Source organism: Balaenoptera physalus (genome assembly GCF_965194825.1).
Source record: "Balaenoptera physalus genome assembly, chromosome: 17".
NCBI classification, from domain to species: Eukaryota; Metazoa; Chordata; class Mammalia; order Artiodactyla; family Balaenopteridae; genus Balaenoptera; species Balaenoptera physalus.
The window spans coordinates 51,480,523-51,498,132 of NC_138895.1; the positions used below are offsets into that span (position 1 = coordinate 51,480,523).

The window sequence follows — 17,610 nt, forward strand, 5'->3', positions numbered from 1 at the left end:
CACCTTCAGGATTGGCTGTTTTTCGGTTACGATCCTCCCTGATTCGAGGAGGTCTGTACTGGCAATGCTCTACTGTCTGCCTCGCAACTGTCTGCACTAAAAAGAGTAAGAGGTGCTCTCCCCTGCAAAACAGCACATTGTTATCAGGAGGGGGAGAGGCTACTTACCTATGCTGTGCTTTTGCAACTCTATTTATGTCCTAAAAATCCCACTACTTGCCTGCTATTTGGCAGAGTGACCAAATTAGTAGCAGTGAGCAGGCGATAAAGTAGATCAAGCCGAGCAGATTTCTGTCCAGCAATTAGAGTTTTACATTTACATTTCTCCCAGCAATCACAATAGGCTGTTGGTGATGTCCGTTTGAGTCTAGAAAGAATTCATACACAAGTACAAAAACAGAAATTTTAAAAAAAATACAAAGGTCTATATACAGAGGCATAACTCATTAAAACTCAACAGAACCTTTGTTAACTTTTAAATGCAAAGTGTAACTGTTAATGCAACAAGAAGGATTACTTTAGTGGTGTAAAGTCTGTAAAGCAACACATGAGAAGAGGTATCTTAACTGTCTTGTCAAACACCATTGTAGCATCTAGCACGGTGAGTGCACCTAGTAAGCATTCAGTAAGTAAGGTGATTCTCACTTTTAGATATTTAAAACAAGGAAGACAAACTTATTATTCAAAATTCAAGATGGCGGAGGAGTACGACGTGGAGATCACCTTCCTCCCCACAAATACATCAGAAATACATCTACACGTGGAACAACTCCTACAGAACACCTCCTGAACGTTGGCAGAAGACCTCAGACCTCCCAAAAGGCAAGAAACTCCCCACGTACCTGGGTAGGGCAAAAGGGAAAAGGAAAAACAGAGACAAAAGAATAGGGACAGGACCTGCACCAGTGGGAGGGAGCCGTGAAGGAGGAAAGGTTTCCACACACCAGGAAGCCCCTTCGCGGGCGGAGACTGCAGGTGGAGGAGGGGGGAAGCTTCGGAGCCACGGAGGAGAGCGCAGCAACAGCGGAGCAGAGGGCAAAGTGGAGAGATTCCCGCACAGAGGATCGGTGCCGCCCAGCACTCACCAGCCCGAGAGGCTTGTCTGCTCACCCGCCAGGGTGGGCGGGGGCTGGGAGCTGAGGCTCGGGCTTCGGAGGTCAGATCCCAGGGAGAGGACTGGGGTTGGCAGCGTGACCACAGCCTGAAGGGGGCTAGAGCGCCACAGCTAGCCGGGAGGGAGTCCAGGAAAAAGGCTGGAACTGCGTAAGAGGCAAGAGACCATTGTTTCGTGGTGCGCGAGGAGACGGGATTCAGAGCACCGCCTAAACAAGCTTCAGAGAAGGGCGCGAACCACAGCTATCAGCGCGGACACCAGAGACGGGCATGAGACGCAAAGGCTGCTGCCTGCAGCCACCAAGAAGCCTGTGTGCAAGCCCAGGTCACTATCCACACCTCCCCTCCCGGGAGCCTGTGCAGCCTGCCACTGCCAGGGTCCTGTGATCCAGGGACAACTTCCCCAGGAGAACACACGGCGCACCTCAGGCTGTTACAATGTCACCCCGGCCTCTGCCGCTGCAGGCTCGCCCCGCACTCCGTACCCCTCCCTCTCCCCGGACTGAGTGAGCCACAGCCCCCAATCAGCTGTTCCTTTAACCTCGTCCTGTCTGAGCGAAGAACAGACGCCCTCAGGCTACCTACACGCAGAGGCGGGGCCAAATCCAAAGCTGAACCCCAGGAACTGTGCGAAAAAAGAAGAGAAAGGGAAATCTCTCCCAGCAGCCTCCAGAGCAGCAGATTAAATCTCCACAATCAACTTGATGTACCTGCATCTCTGGAATACCTGAATAGACAACGAATCATCCCAAATTGAGGCGGTGGACTTTGGAAGCAATGATATATATATTTTTTTCCCTTTTTCTCTTTTTGTGAGTGTGTATGTGTATGCACCTTTGTGTGATTTTGTCTGTATAGCTTTGCTTTTACCATTTGTCCTAGGGTTCTGTCCATTTTTGGTTTTTCTTTAGTATAGTTTTTAGCACTTGTTATCCTTGGCGGATTTGGTATTTGGTTTGGTTGCTCTCTTCTTTCTTTCTTTTTTTTTAAATTACTTTTTAATTTTTTTCTTTTTAATAATTAAAAAAATTTTTATTTTAATAACTTAATTTTTTTCTTTTTTTCTTTTTTTCTCCCTTTTCCTCTGAGCCGTGGGGCTGATAGGGTCTTCGTGCTCCAGCCAGGTGTCAGGCCTGTGCCTCTGAGGTGGGAGAGCCGAGTTCCACCGGAGACCTCCCGGCTCGACATAATATCAAATGGCAAAAGCTCTCCCACAGATCGCCATCTCAACACTAAGACCCAGCTCCACTCAACGACCAGCAAGCCACAGTGCTGGACACCCTATGCCAAACAACTAACAAGACAGGAACACAACCCCACCCATTAGCAGAGAGGCTGCCTAAAATCATAATAAGGTCACAGACACCCCAAAACACACCACTGGACGCAGTCCTGCACACCAGAAAGATAAGATCCAGCCTCATCCTCCAGAACACAGGCATGAGTCCCCTCTACCAGGAAGCCTACACAACCCACTGAACCAACCTTAGCCACTGGGGGCCTACAACAAAAACAATGGGAACTACGAACCTGCAGCCTGTGAAAAGGAGACCCCAAACACAGTAAGTTAAGCAAAATGAGAAGACAGAGAAACACACAGCAGATGAAGGAGCAAGGTAAAAACCCACCAGACCAAACAAATGAAGAGGAAATAGGCAGTCTACCTGAAAAAGAATTCACAGTAATGATAGTAAAGATGATCCGAAATCTTGGAAATAGAATGGAGAAAATACAAGAAACGTTTAACAAGAACCTAGAAGACCTAAAGAGCAAACAAACAATGATGAACAACACAATAAATGAAATTAAAAATTCTCTAGAATGAATCAATAGTAGAATAACTGAGGCAGAAAAATGGATAAGTGACCTGGAAGATAAAATAGTGGAAATAACTACTGCAGAGCAGAATAAAGAAAAAAGAATGAAAAGATTTGAGGACACTCTCAGAGACCCCTGGGACATTAAACACACCAACATTTGAATTATAGGGGTCCCAGGAGAAGAGAAAAGAAAGGGACTGAGAAAATATTTGAAGAGATTACACTTGAAAACCTCCCTAATATGGGAAAGGAAATAGTCAATCAAGTCCAGAAAGCGCAGAGAGTCCCATACAGGAAAAATCCAAGGAGAAACATGCCAAGACAGATATTAATCAAGCCATCAAAAATTAAATACAAGGAAAAAATGTTAAAAGCAGCAAGGGAAAAGCAACAAATAACATACAAGGGTAAATCCTGTAAGGTTAACAGCTGATTTTTCAGCAGAAACTCTGCAAGCCAGAAGGGAATGGCAGGACATATATAAAGTGACGAAAGGGAAAAATCTACAACCAAGATTACTCTACCCAGCAAAGATCTCATTCAGATCTGACAGAGAAATTAAAACCTTTACAGACAAGCAAAAGCTAAGAGAACTCAGCACCACCAAACCAGCTTTACAACAAATGCTAAAGGAACTTCTCTAGGAAGGAAACACAAGAGAAGGAAAAGACCTACAATAACGAACCCAAAACAATTAAGAAAATGGTAATAGGAACATACATATTGATAACTACCGTAAATGTAAATGGATTAAATGCTCCGACCAAAAGACACAGACTGGATGAATGGATACAAAAACAAGACCCGTATATGTCTACGAGAGACCCACTTCAGACCCAGGGACACATACAGACTGAAAGTGAGGGGATGGAAAAAGATATTCCATGCAAATGGAAATCAAAAGAAAGCTGGAGTAGCAATTCTCATATCATACAAAATTGACTTTAAAATACATACTACTACAAGAGACAAAGAAGGACACTACATAATGATCAAGGGATCAATCCAAGAAAGATGTAACGATTGTAAATATTTATGCACCCAACATAGGAGCACCTCAATACACAAGGCAAATGCTAACAGCCATAAAAGGGGAAATCGACAGTAACACAGTCCTAGTAGGGGACTAACACCCCACTTTCACCAATGGACAGATCATCCAAAATGAAAATAAATAAGGAAACACAAGCTTTAAATGATACATTAAACAAGATGGACTTAACTGATATTTATAGGACATTCCATCCAAAAACAACAGAATACACTTTCTTCTCAAGTGCTCATGGAACATTCTCCAGGATAGATCATATCTTGGGTCACAAATCAAGCCTTGGTAAATTTATGAAAATTGAAATCGTATCAAGTATCTTTTCCAACCACAACGCTATGAGACTAGGTATCAATTACAGGAAAAAATCTGTAAAAAATAAAAACACATGGAGGCTAAACAATACACTACTTAACAACCAAGAGATCATTGAAGAAATCAAAGAGGAAATCAAAAAATACCTAGAAAAAACTGACAATGAAAACACAACGACCTAAAAACTATGGGATGCAGCAAAAGCAGTTCTAAGAGGGACGTTTATAGCAATACAATCCTACCTCAAGAAACAAGAAACATCTCAAATAAACAACCTAACCTTACACCTAAAAGCAATTAGAGAAAGAAGAACAAAAAAAAAAAAAAACCCCAAAGTTAGCAGAAGGAAAGAGATCCTAAAGATCAGATCAGAAATAAATGAAAAAGAAATGAAGGAAACAATAGCAAAGATCAATAAAACTAAAAGCTGGTTCTTTGAGAAGATAAAATTGATAAACCATTAGCCAGACTCATCATGAAAAAACGGGAGAAGACTCAAATCAATAGAATTAGAAATGAAAAAGGAGAAGTAAAAACTGACACTGCAGGGCTTCCCTGGTGGTGCAGTGGTTGAGAATCTGCCTGCCAATGCAGGGGACACGGGTTCGAGCCCTGGTCTGGGAAGATCCCACATGCCGGGGAGCGACTAGGCCTGTGAGCCACAATTGCTGAGGCTGCGCGTCTGGAGCCTGTGCTCCGCAACAAGAGAGGCCGCGATAGTGAGAGGCCCGCGTACCGCGATGAAGAGTGGCCCCCGCTTGCCACAACTAGAGAAAGCCCTCGCACAGAAACGAAGACCCAACACAGCCATAAATAAAATAAAATAAATAAATTTATAAAAAAAAAAAAAAAAACTGACACTGCAGAAATATAAAGGATCATGAGAGATTACTACAAGCAACTCTATGCCAATAAAATGGACAACCTCGAAGAAACGGACATATTCTTAGAAAAGCACAACCTTCAGAGACTGAACCAAGAAGAAATAGAAAATATAAACAGACCAATCACAAGCACTGAAATTGAGACTGTGATTAAAAATCTTCCAACAAACAAAAGCCCAGGACCAGATGGCTTCACAGGCGAATTCTACCAAACATTTAGAGAAGAGCTAACACCTATCCTTTCAAAATCTTCCAAAACACAGCAGAGGGAGGAATACTCCCCAACTCATTCCACGAGGCCACCATCACCCTGATACCAAAACCAGACAAAGATGCCACAAAGAAAGAAAACTACAGGCCAATATCACTGATGAACATAGATGCAAAAATCCTCAACAAAATACTAGCAAACAGAATCCATGAAAAGGATCACATACCATGATCAAGTGGGGTTTATCCCACGAATGTAAGGATTCTTCACTATACGCAAACCAGTCAATGTGATAAAACATATTAACAAATTGAAGAATAAAAACCGTATGATCTGGGCTTCCCTGGTGGCACAGTGGTTGAGAATCTGCCTGCCAATGCAGGGGACACGGGTTCGAGCCCTGGTCTGGGAAGATCCCACATGCCGCAGAGCAACTAGGCCCGTGAGCCACAACCACTGAGCCTGCGCGTCTGGAGCCTGTGCTCCGCAACAAGAGAGGCTGCGATAGTGAGAGGCCCGTGCACCGTGATGAAGAGTGGCCCCCGCTTGCCGCAACTAGAGAAAGGCCTCTCACAGAAACGAAGACCCAACACAGCCAAAAATAAAAATAAATTAATTAATTTTTTAAAAAAACAAAACCATATGATCATCTCAATAGATGCAGAAAAAGCTTTCGACAAAATTCAACACTCATTTATGATAAAACCCACCCAGAAAGTAGGCATAGAGGGAACTTACCTCAGCATAATAAAGGCCATATATGACAAACCCACACCCAACATCGTTCTCAATGGTGAATAACTGAAACCGTATCCTCTAAGATCATGAACAAGACAAGGTTGTCCACTCTCACCACTATTATTCAACATAGTTTTGGAAGTTTTAGCCACAGCAATCAGAGAAGAAAAAGAAATAAAAGGAATCCAAATCGGAAAAGAAGAAGTAAAACTGTCACTGTCTGCAATGACATGATACTATACACAGAGAACCCTAAAGGAACCCTAAAGGTGCTACCAGAAAACTACTAGAGCTAATCAATGAATCTGGTAAAGTAGCAGGATACAAAATTTATGCACAGAAATCTCTTGCATTCCTTTACACTAATGATGAAAAATCTGAAAGAGAAATTAAGGAAACACTCCCATTTACCAGTGCAACAAAAAGAATAAAATACCTAGGAATAAAGCTACCTAAGGAGACAAAAGGCCTGTATGCAGAAAACTACTAAGACACTGATGAAAGAAATTAAAGATAATACAAACAGATGGAGAGATATACCATGTTCTTGGATTGGAAGAATCAACACTGTGAAAATGACTATACTACCCAAAGCAATCTACAGATCAATGCAATCCCTATCAAACTACCAATGGCATTTTTCACAGAACTAGAACAAAAAATTTAATTTTTATGGAAACACAAAAGACCCCGTATATAGCCAACACAATCTTGAGAAAGAAAAACGGAGCTGGAGGAATCAGGCTCCCTGACTTCAGACTATACTACAAAGCTACAGTAATCAAGACAGTATGGGACTGGCACAAAAACAGAAATATAGATCAATGGAACAGGACAGAAAGCCCAGAGATAAACCCACGCACATATGGTCACCTTATCTTTGATGAAGGAGGCAAGAATATACAGTGGAGAAAAGACAGCCTCTTCAATAAGTGGTGCTGGGAAAACTGGACAGCTACATGTAAAAGAATGAAATTAGAACACTCCCTAACACCATACACAAAAATAAACTCAAAATGGATTAAAGACCTAAATGTCAGGCCAGACACTATAAAATTCTTAGAGGAAAACATAGGCAGAACACTCTATGACATAAATCACAGCAAGATCCTTTTTGACCCACCTCCTGGAGAAAAGGAAATAGAAACAAAAATAAACAAATGGGACCTAAAGAAACTTCAAAGCTTTTGCACAGCAAACGAAACCATAAACAAGATGAAAAGACAACCCTCAGAATGGGAGAAAATATTTGCAAATGAAGCAACTTATAAAGGATTAATCTCCAAAATTTACAAGCAGCTCATGCAGCTCAATATCAAAAACACAAACAATCAATCCAAAAATGGGCAGAAGACCTAAATAGACATTTCTCCAAAGAAGATATACAGATTGCCAACAAACACATGAAAGGTTGCTCAACATCACTAATCATCAGAGAAATGCAAATCAAAACTACAATGAGGTATACCTCACACCAGTCAGAATGGCCATCATCAAAAAATCTACAAATGCTGGACAGGGTGTGGAGAAAAGGGAACCCTCTTGCACTGCTGGTGGGAATGTAAATTGATACAGCCACTATGGAGAACAGTATGGAGGTTCCTTAAAAAACTAAAAATAGAACTACCATACGACCCAGCAATCCCACTACTAGGCATATACCCTGAGAAAACCATAATTCAAAGAGTCATGTACCACAATGTTCATTGCAGCTCTATTTACAATAGCCAAGACATGGAAGCAACTTAAGTGTCCATCGACAGATGAATGGATAAAGAAGATGTGGCACATATATACAATGGAATATTACTCAGCCAGAAAAAGAAACGAAGTTGAGTTATTTGTAGTGAGGTGGATGGACCTAGAGTCTGTCATACAGAGTGAAGTAAGGCAGAAAGAGAAAAACAAATACCATATGCTAACACATATATATGGAATCTAAAGAAAAAAAGAAAAGGTTCTGAAGAACCTAGGGTTAGGACAGGAATAAAGACACAGACGTAGAGAATGGACTTGAGGACATGGGGAGGGGGAAGAGTAAGCTGGGACGAAGTGAGAGAGTGGCGTGGACTTATATATACTACCAAATGTAAAACAGACAGCTAGTGGGAAGCAGCCGCATAGCAAAGGGAGATCAGCTCAGTGCTCTGTGACCACCTAGAGGGGTGGGATAGGGAGGGTTGGGAGGGAGACGCAAGAGGGAGGGGATATGGGGATATATGTATATGTATAGGTGATTCACTGCGTTATAAAGCAGAAACTAACACACCATTGTAAAGCAATTATACTCCAATAAAGATGTTAAAAAGAAAATAAATAAAGCACAATAGATGATTTTTACAAACCAATTCTCTATTAACTATTTATTACATCTACACACCTGTAGCACAGCTATAGCTGATGTCCCTACTGGGACTCTGAGGCACTGCAAATGTTAGTGCTGGGGTAATTTTATTGCTTCTTAGGTCTGTGAAAACTAAGAAACTAGCCTTAGCAACTCTGTTGCTGGATGAAGGTTATTACATTTAGTTTAAGAAGTAAACAAGGCACAGGCCAATCCATGATTCCCTTAATGCCTTCAGTGATTTCCTGCTAATAGACCCTACTAGAGGGGGCCTGAGACTTTGGCTGGAGAACACAGACAAAAACATTCTGTATATATGTTTCTTAAAAGACTGATTCTAGTCACAATGTATGATCACATATTTCTTGCATGTTAGGCTAGTTTTATGTGAAGAGCAGTACTTAGAACTAGCAAACAAACATTGCAAAGTACTCTTTAAATCAAAAACTACGTTGTAATACATACATTGGCTTAACGTGGGCAACCTGAGAAAACCTCATGCTTTCTGAATTATGAAACAATTAAAGCATGACTCAGTACAGATTATTTTAATATGGCAATATGAATCTAAGTAGTTTACAATATTAAAGAAAACTAAAATCACACTCACTTGCAATCATGACCTTTATGACAAACCCTTGCACATTCCGTACAACAACAGAGGGACTCCAGCAAGCCACACGTACGACACTCAAAAATATCCTAAAATTAAAAGGATATACTTTTTAGAAGAATGATATGTATATCTCATCACAATAATTATTTCTGGTATTTTCTAAAACAATTCAATCACAACAACAGCAGAGCAAAATTAATGTGCTCTGGGAAACAGTCACAGATGGGTACACAAATGGGAATTAAATATTACCAGACGGGCAAAAATAATCTGTATCATCCAAAAAAGGCATAACAGTTATAAAATCTAAATCAAGAGCTATGAATCAGATTATACTACCCAGCAAAGATTTCTAATTTTTATGACAGCCCGTAACTGGTGTTAACAGTCAACTCCTTTGCCTCATTTATTTAGGAATTACATACAAATTAATTTTCTTTGGAGAATTTTATAACTCAAGAGTAAAAGGAAATACCAGACTTGCAATTCCAAAGCTAAGAACTAGAACTCTAGTGATGGTCAAAGGGAAGAAAAGAAAACCTAGATAGCATAAATATAGGGAAATATAAAATAACTTACCTGGTTAATGTGCTCTGCTCCAGTCCATGTAAAACTGCAGGTATCATTACAACATAAGACATATAAAGGAGAGTCATCAGGGTTGGTACCTGATGGGCAAACCATGCCCATAAATACATCTTCCTCTTTTTCACTTGAGGACACTTCAGCTAAAAAGATTAAAAACATAGTTCATACATCAAGAAAAGACTTACAGCCATCTACTCCTTTCCTCAAATGGAAAAGCTCTAACATTTACACAGTATAAATAAGAAACTACTATATATTAATAAAATAAATTGACATACAAAGTCAACAATGAAAGGAAATCCAGTCAATTCTGGTGCAAAGTAAAGCAAAGTGTAATTATATCATAACCACATATGGGGACAATACAAGTACACCAAACATCAGCCTTCTGAGTCATTAGCTCTATGTTATGCAGTTAAGATTCAAGTTCTAGCTCTATTTAACAAATTATAGACAATCACATAATTTATTCATAGCCAGTATTTTTTAAAAGCTAACTACTAAATCTTTTAAAGGCTAGATGGCAGGAACTGATATTCCTTAATGCTTTCTGTTAGGTAGTAAATCCAAGTCAGAAAGAACAGTAAGACTTCTGGCCTGTTCTTTCCATAAAATTTTATCACTAACATGAATTAACACGTGGACAGGTTCTAACAGTGATCCATCTTTACTTTCAAAAGATTAATCATTACAATCCATTACGGAATTTTTTTTTAATTTAAGGAAATTTATACCAGCTGCTTTTTGATGGAAAGTTAGAAGGTACAATATGCTTGAAAAAAGTATAAGCATATGAATTTCATACACATAAGCAAAAGAATTATCTTGATAGTTTCTAATCAGTATCATTTCCATATATAGAAATTAGGTTTGAATAATTATAGAAGAGAATCTATTCAAATTAAAAAATAAGCAACCCTTTTAGAACTTGAAATAAATTACCTTTTGCAATTTTCTGGGCTGTTTCTAAAATGGTAATTGCAGCAGGATAAGCTCGGCCACTTACAGCTGACATAAATGGGGTCATACCTCTTGCATCCCTAAAATGAGAAAAATTGTATATAAAAATATTATCAATTATCTTCCTTCCTGATTATGAAAGAAACCTATGTTCATGATGAAACAAAAAACAGTTTTGTCTTAGTAAATAATGTCTCACCATTCAAAGAAAACCATCGGTGGTATTTTCTGGCCTCATATTATCTCACTTAAGAAAGCCACCTCGTGGAACCTTTGTCTCTCTAAACCATGCTCTCCTTTCTTGGCTTTAGTGACACTAAAGAATAGACCAGCAAGGGCTCTGGAGTAAACTAATACTTTCTAGATGTGAGCATAGTAACAGGCTCTCTCTCAAACAATTGTGAGGAAGATTATATGAATTATTACTTAAGAGGTTTCAGCACAGTGCCTAGCAAAAAATAAGTATTCAGTAAGTGTTAGCTATTATTATTACGAGTTTCCTCTTTAAAATGTACTTAAACATTCTTCACTGAATTTCTATTTCCTCCTAGACCCCTCGCATTTCCCAGAAGTCAGTCCTCAGCCATTTGTGCCTCTCTCTCTCTTCCGCCATAGCAACTACCACTTTTCTCACAATGATACGGTTCCAACACCTACACTTGTTTACTTGATAAGCCTACTTGGGATTTCCCAGTGGTATCTTACATTCAACGTGTCTAAAACTCAAATCATCTTTCTCCGCAAACCTGCTCTCTACCTGATTTATCTATGTCACCCAACAATATCACTGTCCCAAGTAACTTCAGACAAAAATTTGGTTCTTCACAAAGTATTCCTTCTAAAGCAATTTTTAAACTTCTGCATCTAATCTTTCTTTTCCATTTTCAACAACTCAATAGTTCAGTTTATTACAACACACATATTAAAGGCTATGACAGACATATAAAACATAGCCTTGACTCTGGTTTCTACTCTTGCCTATTTTCATCTCTTTTATACCACCATCTCATTACTATTCTTATAATCCCACTTTGATACTATTACAATCTAACAAAGGCCATTATTGAGAGGGTTCAAGCCCAAAGAACAGAGACCAAAGTAGTGATTTTAACCTATTTTTTTCAGATCCACTGGCTGTTGTTCTCTTCTAATCCTCCACTCTGAATTGGATGAATTACTGTCTCTCATAATATTCATACTTCTCCATATTGTTGTTCCCTCTTCTCCCTATTTCTCATGGTTCTACTCAAACTTCATTTTCATGAAGCTGCTTACTGTAGCATACACATTTCTCCCTTCTGTTTACTCCAAAACACAATTATGTGTCCCTTTAGCCAGACTCAACCAAGAAAAAAGCTCAAATAAATAAAATCAGAATTGAAAGAGAAGTTACAACCAACATCAAACAAATATAAAGTATCATAAGAGATTTACTACGAAAGATTACACACCAATAAAATGGACAACTTAGAAGAAATGGATAAACTCCTAGAAACATACAATCTCCAAGACTGAATCAGAAAGAAATAGAAAATATGAGCAGAATGATTACCAGTAATAAAATTGAATCGGTAATTTAAAAACTCCCAACAAACAAAGGTCCACGACCAGACAGCTTCAGAGGTGAATTCTACCAAACATTTAAGGGGTTAACACCTATCCTTCTCAAACCATTCCCCAAAAAATTAAGAGGAAGAAATGCTTCCAAACTCATCCTACAAGGCCAGCATCGCCTTGATACCAAAACCAAAGACATCACAAAACATTTTAATTAATTAATCAATCACAGGCCAATATCACTGATGAACACAGATGCAAAAATCCTCAACAAAATATCAGCAAACCAAATTCAGCAATATACTGAAAGGATGATACACCATGATGAAGCAGGGGATTTATCCCAGGATGCAAGTATGGTTCAATATCCACAAATCAATCAACATGATACACCACATTAACAAACTGAAAAATAAAATTGTATCATCACCTCAGTAGAAGCAGAGAAGGATTCCGACAGAATTCAACATCCACTGATGATAGAAACTCTCCAGAAAGTGGGTACAGAGGGAACATACCTCAACATAATAAATGCCATATATTGGCAGGCCCACAGTTAACATAATAAAAGGCGAAAAGTTGAAAGCATTTCCTCTAAGATCAGGAACAAGAAAAGGATGCCCACTCTCACCACTTTCATTCAACAAAGTATTTTAAGTCCTAGCCACAGCAATTAGATAAGAAAAAGAACAAAAAGACATCCAAACTGGAAAGACAGAAGTAAAAGTATCACTGTTTGTAGATGACATATACTACATATAGAAAACCCTAAAGATGCCACCAAAAAAAGCAATTAGAATAAATGAATTGAGTAAAGCTGCAGGAAACAAAATTAATACGCAGAAATCTATTGCATTTGTATACACTAAAAACAAACTACCAGAAAGAGAAATTAAGAAAACAATCCCACTTACAATTGCATCAAAAATAACAAACTACCTAGGAATACATCTGATCAAGGAGGTAGAAGACCTGTACTTGGAATATGTGGAATACTATAAGACATTGATGAAAGAAATTGAAGATGACCAGAAATGGAAAAACAAACCTTGCTCATGGATTGGAAGAATTAGTATTACTGAAATGACCATACTACTTAAAGCAATCTACAGATTTAATGCAATCCCTATCAAAATACACATGACATTTTTCTCAGAACTGGAACAAATAATCATAAAATTTATATGGAACCATGAAAGACTCCAAAACAGCCAAAGCAATCTTGAGGGAAAAAACCCCAAAGCTGGAGGCATCATGTTCCCTGATTGCAAACAGCACTACAAACCTATACTAATCAAATGGTACAGTACTGGCATAAAAACAGACACAGAGATCAATGGAACAGAAGAGAGGGCCCAGAAACGAACCCACACTTGCAAAAATAAAAAACTCAAAACACCTTCTCGTACTAAATAGGGAAGGTGACATAAGGGTCAAGACTGGGAGTCCCCATTCTGTAATAAAGACACATACCAGGGCTGGAATTCCAGCTATGCCACTCACTAGTTTTGTGAGCCTGGGCAAGTTAATTAACCCATGACAAAGGAGGCAAGAATATACAATGGGGAAAAGACAGTCTCTTCAATAAGTAGTGTTGACAAAATTGGACAGCTAACTGCAAAAGCATCAAACTGGACTACTTTCTCACACCATATAAAAAAATAAATTCGAAATGGATTAGAGACTTAAATGTACGACCTGAACCCACAAAACTCCTAAAAGAAAACACAGGCAGTATGCTCTTTGCCACTGGTCTTAGTTTTATTTTTTTTGGATCTGCCTCTTCAGGCAAGGAAAACAAAAGCAAAATCAAACAAACGGGACTACATCAAACTAAAAAGTTTTTGAGGAAACCACCAACAAAATGAAAAGCCCACCTACTGAATGGGAGAAGATATTTGCCCATGATATATCCAATAAGGGATTAATATCCAAAATATACAAAGAACTCATACAATTCAACATCAAACAACCCCAATCTGATTAAAAACTGGGCAGGAGACCTGAACAGACATTTTTCCAAAGAAGACATACAACAGATGGCCAACAGACACGTGAATAGTTCAACATCACTAGTCATCAGGGAAATGCAAATCAAAACCACAGTAAGATACTACCTCACATCTGTCAGAACAGCTATTATCAAAAAAGACAACAAATAACAAGTGTTGGCGAGGATGTGGAGAAAAGGGAAGCCTCTTGCAGAAACAGACTCAGAGATGCAGAGAACAAACTAGTGGTTGCCAGAGGGCAGGGGGTTAGGAGAATGAGTGAAATAGGTGAGGGAGATTAAGAGGTACAAACTTCCAGTTATAACATAAGTAAGTCATGAGGATAGCATAGGGAATATAATCAATAATACTGTAATAACTTTTTATGGTGACAGATGGTAACTAAACTTATCATGGTAGTCATTTCGTAATGTAAAAAAATATCAAATCAGTATGTTGTACACCTGAAACTAACATAATAAGTCAATTATACTTCAAAAAAAAAAGAAGAAAAAACCCTTTTCTTACTGAGTCATCTCCATGGTAAATAATTCACTGATACATCACTTAGGAAATTGTGTTAGCAACTCTAGGAAATTCTCCTGTATCTGTAGTGTAAAAAAGCAAAAAGGGCCAGTTTGATCATCTCTATACTTACTACCTAAAAGTCAGGCAAAAGAACACTGCCTCTCCTAGTAACATCAGCTTATTAATACAGTGGCATATTGGGTGTTTTCCAGGTATTTTATATGTTTTTTAGATAAAGGAGGAAAAATTCAACCACTGTGAAGGTACTAAAATAAAGGACTAGTGAAATAGAAATGAACTGTAGAAATATAAAATGGATTAACAACAAAGAGAAAGGGAATAAGAACATAAAATAACTTTTTAGACACCACCACGAGGAAATTATACAAAGATAATATGCTTAAAAACACCATAAATGCAAAAAAAAAAATGACAACTGAGAAAATAAAAACAGAAAGATATACTGTATGTATCCGTATATAAACCATTTTTATCTATGCCTCAAACCACTAATAAATTAGTAAGATGCTTCTGTCGTAATAACTCTATTTATAATCCAATGACTTATTTTACTAGTCTGGGGCAGCCTTCATTAAATCATAATTTCATAAATTTGGTCATTTTCATCCAAAGGGCAGTAAGACTTAAACATGAAAACTCCCTCGCCCTCAAAAATAAAAAACTCATAACACCTTCTTGTACTAAATAGGGAAGGTGACATAAGGGTCAAGGCTGGGAGTCCCAGTTCTGCAATAAAGACACATACCAGGGCTGGAATTCCAGCTATGCCACTCAACAGTTTTGTGAGCCTGGGCAAGTTAATTAACCTCTAAGCCCATTGCTGCAAATGTGAAGTGGAGATAATATTATCTACTCCAGACAGTTATATCTAGAATAAGAGTTAATGCAAATAGAGCTTGGCACAGATTAATAACTATTATAAAAACACTCATCATTATGAGTTTGTAAAGGAAGATAAACAATCATGCTGCAGGTGGAGATGTAACCTATTAACGGTTAATGAGCACTTACAACAGAATACTTATCAAAAGCTCTGTATGATCTCATGATGATTCCGTAAGTCAAGATTTCCAAAGAAACCATAAGAATCATCCTTGGATTTTCACAATACAGATTCCAGGCCCCATTTCAGACCTGCTGAGTTATACTTCTAGTGTAGAGCTTGGGGAAGAATGTGTATAATTTTTAAAGCTCTCCAGGTGACAGTGATATAACTAATTTATGGATTCAACATTTGAGAGCAACTATACTGTGATCTTTTTAACATATAAATATACACCCTCATCAAGCTAACATAAAATCAAACTGTATTCATTTAGTGTACCCTGTATTATATTGAGAAGGCCTCTTTCACTAAAGAGAGCTTACTTAGTAACACAGAAAATACAATGCTAGATTCTGATAAATTTTAAATTCAATTAAGATAATTGTTGTTCCATATGTTGCAAGATCAACTTAACAGTAAAAGGAGTAAAGCTAAATCTTCACATCAAAAGTATATTAAACTTCTTACTTGGCAGAGAGGAGTTCTCGTAGATAGGGCTGTAGAACAACACTGTCACATAACAATTTTAATATAAAGTGAGCATTGGCCTTTCGATCCTTGGATTCTACTACAGATGGCTCTGTGGAAGGACCTGTAATTAAGCAGATCCATTTGGTAACAAAAGTGTACAAAACAGAGTGAAAGACTATTCTAGAATAATATACCAAGTATCTATCAAATAAACCACCAGAAAAATATTCTAGTATTGGTAACAAATTAATAACTTCATTACAGAGAATTTAAACACATTAACACATTTTATAAATCTCAACTGATGAAATATATGCACATACACACCACAACTTCACTGATATACAGAAGATAATTCACAGAATTAGATATTTTTCAAGCCAAGAAGTCTCCTTGAGATAAAGTGTAGATCTGTAGAAACCTATATACAAAGTGTTTAGTTTTATCTTCCAAATGCCTAGGTAGATAAAATAGTAGAGATTCTCACCTGGAATGGTGGAGGTGCTTGGTCCTTGACCGGTGCCAGTCGCTGCTGTGGTAAGAGATCCCACAGCAGGGGCCAGGATAAAATCAATGTCACCATCTTTCAGTAAACAGAACAGCAGGATGTACATCATTATAGGCAACATATCCCTAACACGTTCTTTTAACTGGCCTTAAGGCTTTTCTCTGCAAGCCAAAGGTCAAATCGGACAGAGGCTTAAGTGGATGCTTCTTTCCCAAACTATAAGAGAAGGAATCCACTAGGCAAATTATTGACTTATCTTGATATATTACTAGCTAGCTTCTTACCAGTATAGAAATATGTATTTCAGTAGAAGAGGGATATCTAACAAGACTTTCTAGAATTTTAATTTTTAAGTTACAAACACTTTAAACCAAATCTACGTAAGCTAGTTATAATACTCATTATGCTAATTTTAACGATTTCAGATTTCTAAATATCCCACGCAAATGTTTATTTCTTTTCTTTCACGACCCTGTCTTTTTGTTGAACGCTTAATAAAATAACAGATCTTACCAGGATCCATTGCAGGAGGGTCAGGAACCCAACTAGGGGGAGCTATGGGGGGTGAAACTGGATCTTGGTGGTCACTGGATGAAGCTCCAGCTTCATGTCTACCCAAACCAGCCGCTCTCAATGAACGTCTCATCATTTCCCGTAATCTCAAACTAGAAGAACATGGACAAAATCAGAGCTCACTACCACGTCTAAGTGTAAGGATAAGGTGCACAGAACTTCTCATCTGAGATGAAAGTTTGTTCTACAAGCAAATACTCCAGGCAGGAAAGAAGTACAAATGCCAATTCTGGAATCACAGAGTAAGTCAGCAAGGGATAGAAATGCAACTGGGGGATCC

At 38.3% G+C, this 17,610-nt stretch overlaps 1 protein-coding gene across 7 annotated transcripts in view; it reads right to left on the minus strand.

The window, feature by feature from the left end:
- The window catches only part of UBR5 (ubiquitin protein ligase E3 component n-recognin 5), a 141,162-nt gene that overhangs the window by 37,206 nt on the left and 86,346 nt on the right, over positions 1 to 17,610 (minus strand). For 6 of the 7 annotated variants that reach the window (XM_082434225.1, XM_082434224.1, XM_082434222.1 and 3 more), the window contains 8 exons: positions 17,271 to 17,422; positions 16,737 to 16,832; positions 16,247 to 16,370; positions 10,619 to 10,716; positions 9,668 to 9,816; positions 9,083 to 9,174; positions 220 to 366; positions 4 to 122 (listed from right to left, as the gene is read on the minus strand). In XM_082434225.1, the coding sequence (XP_082290351.1) occupies positions 4 to 122; positions 220 to 366; positions 9,083 to 9,174; positions 9,668 to 9,816; positions 10,619 to 10,716; positions 16,247 to 16,370; positions 16,737 to 16,832; positions 17,271 to 17,422 (977 nt within the window). The remainder of the gene's footprint in view (positions 1 to 3; positions 123 to 219; positions 367 to 9,082; positions 9,175 to 9,667; positions 9,817 to 10,618; positions 10,717 to 16,246; positions 16,371 to 16,736; positions 16,833 to 17,270; positions 17,423 to 17,610) is intronic. The other variant, XM_082434226.1, reaches the window with a different exon arrangement.